Below are 8,187 nucleotides of genomic sequence, written 5' to 3'. Positions count from 1 at the left end.
TCGTTTAAACCCTGGAGTCAGAGGTTGCAGTGAGCAGAGACTGCGCCACTGCACTTCAGCCTGGGTCGACAGAGCAAAACTCTGTCTCAAAAAAAAACAAAAAACAAAAAACAAAACCATTATTTTCCTTCTTGCTCCAGGGAAGAAGGAACTGGCCCTGTACAACCAGGGATTCAGGACACGTGTTACTAGCTCCGGATAAGTAGGATTTACCCGAAAAAATCGACCCTATTTGTACAGTTCATGCCAGGGGGTAGGAAACACTTGAAGCTTTCAAATACTGCATTAGAAGCTTTCAAATATTACGTTAGACTTGTGACTCTCTGTCCTGGGCAAGTCAGGTCTAAAATGGAGAAACTGGTGACGCACTCCTCAAAAAGCCAAGTGTAAAATGAGGTTAATGCCCTCCCTGACTTGTTGCCTTCACTTGTGTGGCATATTGTGGTGAAAATAATAATTAAGCAGCAACGTTATGGATGCAAATCCTTTAGGGCCCAAATCTTTCCGGCCGCTGCCAAGTTCTTTCGTGTTATCTTGGACATAACACAACATTAATTCAACTACTTGGCGGAGCGCCCACTAGTTGCTGGGCACTGCCTTAGGCCCTGGGACAGTGAACAAAGAACAGGTCTCTTCGTCTGTTCTTTACAGCCTCACCACGCCCCCACCTCCCTCGGGGGCCTCCGCACTCAGCTTCCGGCCTCCACGCCTCGCTTCCGATCGGCCGCCCTTTCCTCACTTCCGCTTCTCTATGGTGCGCGAGCCGCCTTTGCTCCGCCTCCGGAAGTGGCTTGCTCCCGGTTCCAGGTTCGCGGAGCTGTGAGGTGAGGAGGGGAGTAGGGCAGCGGGGCTGGGATATGGGGCGGGGCCGGGCACTCCGGGACTGAGGTGCTGATCGCCCAAAGGGCGCCCCTGGGCTGGGGTCTGACCCGGATTCTCCTCCCTCACTACCGGCAGTCCCCGGCCCCTCGGCGCTGCGCTGTTATCTCATCCGAAAAGTGTTCGCTGCAGCATCCTCAGGCTTCACGTTGCAGCCTCTTGGTCGTGAAAATGTAGCCTGATGGGGGGGGTGATGGTGGTGATGGTAACAGCTCACATATAATGTGCTTTTCTGTGTGCCAGGCACTCTACTGTGTTGCCAAAGTCAGGATTTCTCACACTTAAGCCTTTCAGGTCCCGTCTTTGTAGGCTTTGCCAGATCAACTTACCGCCTGTACTACCGTTTACTAAAATTTTTTTTTTTTGCAACGGGGTCCCTGTTGTCAAGACTGAGCGATCATAGCTCACTGCAGCCTGGAACTTGTGGGTTCAAGCCATCCTCCCACGCCAGCCTCCAGAGTAGCTTGGGACCACAGGTGTGCGCCACCACACTAGGCTAATTTTTAAATTTTTTCTGAAAATGGGGTCTCGCTCTGTTTCCCACTCTGGTCTTGAACTCCTGGGCTCAAGCGATTCTTTCGCTTCTGCTTGCCTTGGTTTCCCAAAGTGTTGGGATTACAGGTGTGAGCCCAGTCACTTTTTTTGTTGTTGTTGTTGAGACTGAATCTCGCTCTGTCTCCCAGGCTGGGGTGAAGTGGCGGCGATCTCGGCTTGTTGCAACCTCTGCCTCCCGGGTTCAGGTGGTTCTCCTACCTTAGCCTCCTGAGTAGCTGAGCTTACAGGCGCACACCTCCACACCCGGCTAATTTTTGTATTCTTGGTAGAGACGGGGTTTCACCATTTTGGCCAGGCTGGTCTTGAACTCCTGACCTCAGGTAATCCACCTGCCTCAGCCTCCCAAAGTGCTGGGATTACAGGCGTGAGCCACTGCGCCCAGCCAAGTCACTTTTGAAACTAAAAATTTACTTTGAGAGAAAACTTGAAATCTCTCCACCAGAAATGGAAAGCTGCTTTCACTTGTTTTATGTAGAAGGTAAAAATTAATATAGTTAATATAATGAAAATAGATCATTGTTAACAAATTCTGGCTAGATTTTGTTGTTTAAGGCTGTGGGATAGAGTTCTTTTGTTACAAAGGAACACTGGTATTCATAGATGTTAAAGACAAACTAGGGAACTTAGATGTTCTCCTTGAAGCAATCAGAAGTTTCAAAAAAGAATTGAAAAGGGATTAACTTTCTCCTTAGGTGTTCAGCATTATTTAAGATCACCTATGCATCATCTGAAGCCACAATCCCAGGTCATCTTCATCACCTTCCCCAGTGGAATGCCTCCTGTGTTAAAGCCCACAACAACCCCTGTGGTAGGGACTGTTATTCTCATTTGATTTGTGAGGAATCAGACCCAGAGAAAAGTGAAGTGACTTGTCCGGGGACTCATAGCCGTGAAAGAGTAGAACGGACATTCCAGTTCAGGGCTCTCTGACTTTTACCATGACAAACTATTGGCTGCCTCAAGTCAGAGAGGTGGAAGCTTCAGTGAGTATGATTGTGCCACTGCACCCCAGCTTGGGTGACAGACCAAGATAGATTAAGGTAAAGGGGACAGTGCTGCCCACCTCAGGAGGCTGTGGTGAGGCAACAAGGGAGGATGCTTTGTGACCCTAGAGCCCCATGAAATGTAGGTTCTATACTTTAAATTCTAGGATCAACCTGGGAGTCAATGGCATCACTAGATGAGATGCTGGCAGGACTAGGAGGCGTGACAGTGTAGTTAAGAGCACCAGTATGGCATTGATTGGATAGATCCAGATTTTAGCATAGTAGTCATGTGACCTTGGGCAAGTAATTCCCGTTGCAAGCCTCAGTTTTGTCGTCTGTAAAATGGTAGTAGTTCTTATCTGAAAAGTTTGTTATAAGGAGCAAATGAGAACTTACCCATACAGTGCTTGGATCAAGGCCCAGCACACAGTGATCACAGTAGTAGTGGGAGTGCGTTTAAATGCCAGACTGAGGAGTTTGGATACTAATTTATGGAGCACTCTGCAAGGCTCAGGGGGAAGAAGATAGAGCTCACAATCTACATGGGAAGACAGGTGAACGATTCACAGAGATAAATTCCGTAACAGTGTACCCAAAGTAGCCAAAAGAGTGCTTTGGGGAGACCTGACAGGCTTCCTAGAGCAGATGAGCTTTGCTTAGTCTTGGATATAGGGAGGAAGAGCTTTGCAAGCAGGGGAAAGGACGTGGAGTGTTTGGAGAACTGGGATTGCAGGGTGTAATTGCAGCCAGGAGCAGAGGTTGGGGACAGTGGGAAGGTCAGTAGGAATGGGAATGCAAGAAATGAAATTGGGAAGATGGGTTGGGGACAAACCATCAAGGGTCTTTATGACAGGTCAGGGAATATGGGTATTCAGTGCATTATGAAGAGCCAGCAAAAGTTTTGAAACAGGAGAGTCATTAATTAGGTTGGTCTTTTTTAAGAAAGATAATTTAGACAGTATTGTTGGGCAAGACTGTTAAGAGTAGTCCTGGAGAGGAATGTGGAGGGCTTGGAATAGGGTGTTGAGATGGAGAGACACATGGTGCCTGGATAGCTGAGCGGACCCTTGAATGCAGGTCTCTTCTGTGGAGAGTGTGGAGCAGGATGTGGGTGAAGGCAGGGAAGGGAGAGGTTGAAGAAGATGATTCCGAGATCAGTGGGGGTGGGTGGTGATGCCTTTTTATAAAAGGCGGTGGAGTTTGTTTTGGACGGGCTGAGGGATGCTTCCCTGTTGTATTATAGAGGGTTAAATTGAGGCTTTGAGGAGTTAAATGACTTTTCTTGAGTTACCGAGTCTGTAAGTGGCCAGAACTGCTAGTTCGGCTCCAGAAGAATGTCAAAAGCTTTCTCTTCTTAACAGGTCTCTGCTGTTTCCTCCTGACATCAAGGAACAACCATGTCATCAGAATCGAGCAAAAAACGGAAGCCCAAAGTCATCCGAAGTGATGGAGCCCCAGCTGAAGGAAAGCGGAATCGATCTGACACTGAGCAGGTGAGATCAGTCAGGGTTGCCATGCTGCTGAGAAATTACATCTCATGGCCAAGCACCTGGCTATGTGTTTACAGCAGCTCGGGGTCGCATCTACCAGGTACAACTTTTTGGTGGCTTCCACTTGATCAGGTGACTGGGATTCCCGTTTCTTCACAAAACTTGAGTGTCCACATCCGGTTTAGCTGCAGCATCTCCAAAACCAACAAGCCTGTATTAGACATGATTAGCACCTGCACAGAGAATGTATTCCAGTATGATATGTGTCTCCAGTTTTCCTGATGGTCAGAAGAAGGCAGTCCATCTGCAGCATGGCACTGGAGCTTCAGATATGTTGAATCCCAGGGTGTGCTGCTGAGACAATACCTGCAAACTCTGTCTCCAAAAATAAAAGAGTGACTCCACTATGGTATAGCCACACTATGGGATATTATGGTACAGTTGAAAAGAAGGAAGTCAGTATGTGTGGTATGTGTGTAAGGACAAGGATAGATCTCCAAGAGGAAGTGTTAAGTGTAAGAAGAAAGTTAGAGCATAACATGTGTAATGTGAACCCTTTATGTTAGAAAATAGAAAAGACTCACCCAAAAGGAGAACTATAAATTTCTGTGGGTACCTGTATATGTAAGTAAATAGGAAAGATCTGGAAAGATACACATCAAACTGGTGACAGTGCCTAAATCTTGGGAGGAAGTAGGTGTGGAGGCAGGTGGTCAAGGAGATTTGAAACTTTGAATTTCTTATAAGAATATATTCATAGTCGGGCACGGTGGCTCACACCTGTAATCTCAGCTCTTTGGGAGGCTGAGGCAGGCGGATCACGAGGTCAGCAGATCAAGACCGTCCTGGCTAACACAGTGAAACCCAGTCGCTACTAAAAAATACAAAAAAAAATTAGCCGGGTGTCATGAGCCTCAGGAGGCTGAGGCAGGAGAATGGTGTGAACCCGGGAGGTGGAGCTTGCAGTGAGCCGAGATTGCATCACTGCACTCCAGCCTGGGGGGCAGAGCGAGACTCTCTCTCAAAAAAAAAAAAAAAGAATATATTCATATATTTTGGCCTGCCGTGGTGGTACACTCCTATAATCCCAGCTACTTGGGAGGCTGAGGCAGGAGAATCACTTGAGCCCAGTAGGCAGAGGTTGCCGTGAGCCGAGATGGAGTCACTGCATTCTGGCCTGGGCAACAGAGCGAGACTTTTGTCTCCAAAAAATATATATATGAATATTCATATATTTCTAATTCGATTCAAAATAATGTTACTATTATGGTCTGAGAGCTCGTGGTCGGCAGGTTCTTTTCTTCATTTTGTCTGTTTCTCTGTTCTTGAATCTGTCAACTTACTTTGTGACTTAGCTATTTAAAAAAAATTTTTTTTGAGACAGGGTCTCACTCTGTCACTCATGCCAGAGTACAGTGGCACGATTTTGGCTGACTGCTGACTCCCTCTCTTGGGCTTTAGCGATCCTCCCAGCTCAATCTCCCAAGTAGCTGGGACCACAGCTGTGTGCCACCATGCCCAGCTAATTTTGTATTTTTTGTAGATATGGGGTTTTGCCACGTTGCTCAAGGTGGTCTCAAACACCTGAGCTTAAGTGGTCTGCCTGCCTTGGCCTCCCAAGGTATTGGGATTATAGGTGTGAGTCACCCTGCACCCAGCTGGAATTCCTCTCTATAGTAGACTACCATGCAGCCATTTTGATTGAGATCTATATTTACTGGGATGGTCATATGGTTTGACCATGTCCCCACTCAAATCTCATCTTGAATTGTATCTCCCAGAATTGCCACGTGTTGTGGGAGGGACCTATAGGGAGGTAATTGAATCATGGGTGCCGGTCTTTCCCATGCTGTTCTCATAGTGAATAAGCCTCACAAGATCTGATGGGCTTATCAGGGGTTTCTGGTTTTGCTTCCTCCTCATTTTTCTCTTGCCACCATCATGTAAAAAGTGCCTTTTACCTCTTGCCATGTTTCTGAGGCTTCCCCAGCCATGTGGAACTGTAAGTCCAATTAAACCTCTTTTTGTTCCCAATTTCAGGTGTATCTATCAGCAGCATGAAAACGAACTAATACAGTAGATTCATACCAGTAGAGTTGGGGGGTTGCTGAAAAGATACCTGAAAATGTGAAAGCGACTTTGGCCCTAAGTAACAGGCAGAGGTTGGAACAGTTTGGAGGGCTCAGAAGAAGACAGGAAAATGTGGGAAAGTTTGGAACCTTCTAGAGACTTGTTGAATGGCTTTGACAAAAATACTGATAATGGGCTGGACACGGTGGCTAACGCCTGTAATCCCAGCACTTTGGGATGCTGAGGCAGATGGATCATAAGGTCAGGAGTTCAAGACCAGCCTGGCTAAGATGGTGAAACCCTGTCTCTACTAAAAATACAAAAAAATTAGGCCGGGTGCGGTGGCTCAAGCCTGTAATCCCAGCACTTTGGGAGGCCGAGACGGGCAGATCATGAGGTCAGGAGATTGAGACCATCCTGGCTAACACGGTGAAACCCCGTCTCTACTAAAAAAAATACAAAAAACTAGCCGGGCGAGGTGGCGGGCGCCTGTAGTCCCAGCTACTCGGGAGGCTGAGGCAAGAGAATGGCGTAAACCCGGGAGGCGGAGCTTGCAGTGAGCTGAGATCCGGCCACTGCACTCCAGCCTGGGCAACAAAGCGAGACTCCATCTCAAAAAAAAAAAAAAAATTTAGCCGGGCGTGGTGGCGGGCGCCTGTAATCCCAGCTACTCGGGAGGCTGAGGGCAGAGAATTGCTTGAACCAAGGAAGTGGAGGTTGCAGTGAGCCGTGATCATGCCACTGCACTCCAACCTGAGCAACACAGTGAGACTCCATCCCAAAAAAAAAAAGTTGATGATAATATGAACAATAAGGTCCAGCCTGAGGTGGTCTCAGATGGAGATAAGGAACTTGTTGGGAACTGGAGCAAAGGTGACTCTTGTTGTGTTTTAGCAAAGAGATTGGAGACATTTGCCCCTGCCCTAGAGATATGTGGAACTTTGAACTTGAGAGAGATGATTTAGGGTATCCGGTGGAAGAAATTTATAAGCAGCAAATCTTTCAAAAGGTGACTGGGTTATGCGCAGTGGCTCACACCTGTAATCCCAGCACTTTGGGAGGCCAAGGTGGGCAGATGACTTGGGGTCAGAAGTTCAAGACTAGCCTGGGCAACATGGTGAAACCCCATCTCTACTAGAAATACAGAAATTAGCCGGGCCTGGTGGCAGGTACCTGTAATCCCAGCTACCCATGAGCCTGAAGCAGGAGAATTGCCTGAACCTGGAAGGCGAAGTTTGCAGTTAACTGAGATCACGCCACTGCACTCCAGCCTGGGTGACAAGACTGAGACTCTGTCTCAAAAATAAAAAAATTAAAAAAAAATAAAAATAAAAAAATAAAAACCCGTTTTTTGAGGAGAAATTCAAGTTGGTTGCAGAAATTTGCATAAGTAGCAGGAAGCCTAATGTTAATCTCCAACACCATGGGGAACATGTCTCTAGGCCTTGTCAGAGACCTTCATGGCAGCCCCTCCCATCACAGGCCCAGAGGCCCAGGAGGAAAAAGTGGTTTTGTGGGCCAGTCCCAGAGTCCCTGTGCTGTATGCAGCCTAGGGACTTGGTGCCCTGTGTCCCAGCCACTCTAGGCATAGCTGAAAGGGGCCAATGTAGAGCTTGGGCTGTAGCTTCAGAGGGTGGAAGCCCCAAGCTTTGGCAGCTTCCATGTGGTGTTGAGCCTGTGGGTACACAGAAGTCAAGAATGGAGATTTGCTCCGCCTGGATTTCAGATGTATGGAGACGCCTGGATTCCCAAGCAAAAGTTTGCTGCCGGCGCGCTCATGGAGAACCTCTGCTAGGGCAGTGTGGAAGGGAATGTGGGGTTAGAGTCCCCACACAGAGTCCCTACTGAGGCACTGCCTAGTGGAACTGTGAGAAGAGGGCCACCGTCCCTCCAGATCCTAGAATAGTTGATCCACCAATGGCTTGGACAATGCACCTGGAAAAGCTGCAGACACTCAATGCCAGCCTATGAAAGCAGCCAGGAGGGAGGGAGAATGTATCCTGCAAAGCCACAGGGGCAGAGCTGCCCAAGACCATGGGAACCCGCCTTTTGCATCAGCGTGACCTGGATGTGAGACTTGGAGTCAAAGGAGATCATTTTGGAGCTTTAAAATTTGACTGTCCCGCTGGATTTTGGACTTGCATGGGCCCTGTAACCCCTTTGTTTTGGCCAATTTCTCCCATTTGGAATGGCTATATTCACCCCAT

General features: G+C 47.8%; 1 protein-coding gene across 3 annotated transcripts in view; it reads left to right on the top strand.

Moving 5' to 3' along the window:
* The first annotated feature begins 720 nt into the window (after positions 1 to 720).
* The window catches only part of LOC105487260 (THO complex subunit 5), a 41,567-nt gene continuing 34,100 nt past the window's right edge, over positions 721 to 8,187 (top strand). Inside the window, exons 1-3 of one of the 3 annotated variants that reach the window (XM_071080364.1) lie at positions 756 to 824; positions 2,127 to 2,242; positions 3,782 to 3,913. In XM_071080364.1, coding sequence (XP_070936465.1) covers positions 3,818 to 3,913 — 96 coding nt within the window. In that variant the 5' untranslated portion in view covers positions 756 to 824; positions 2,127 to 2,242; positions 3,782 to 3,817. Of the gene's footprint in view, positions 825 to 2,126; positions 2,243 to 3,781; positions 3,914 to 8,187 lie in introns of all 3 variants that reach the window. The other 2 variants (XM_071080366.1, XM_071080365.1) reach the window with 2 other exon arrangements.

Source organism: Macaca nemestrina, chromosome 15 (genome assembly GCF_043159975.1).
Source record: "Macaca nemestrina isolate mMacNem1 chromosome 15, mMacNem.hap1, whole genome shotgun sequence".
Classification (NCBI taxonomy): domain Eukaryota; kingdom Metazoa; phylum Chordata; class Mammalia; order Primates; family Cercopithecidae; genus Macaca; species Macaca nemestrina.
The sequence above is the reverse complement of the archived record's forward strand: the minus strand, read 5'-3'. Positions and strand labels throughout refer to the sequence as shown.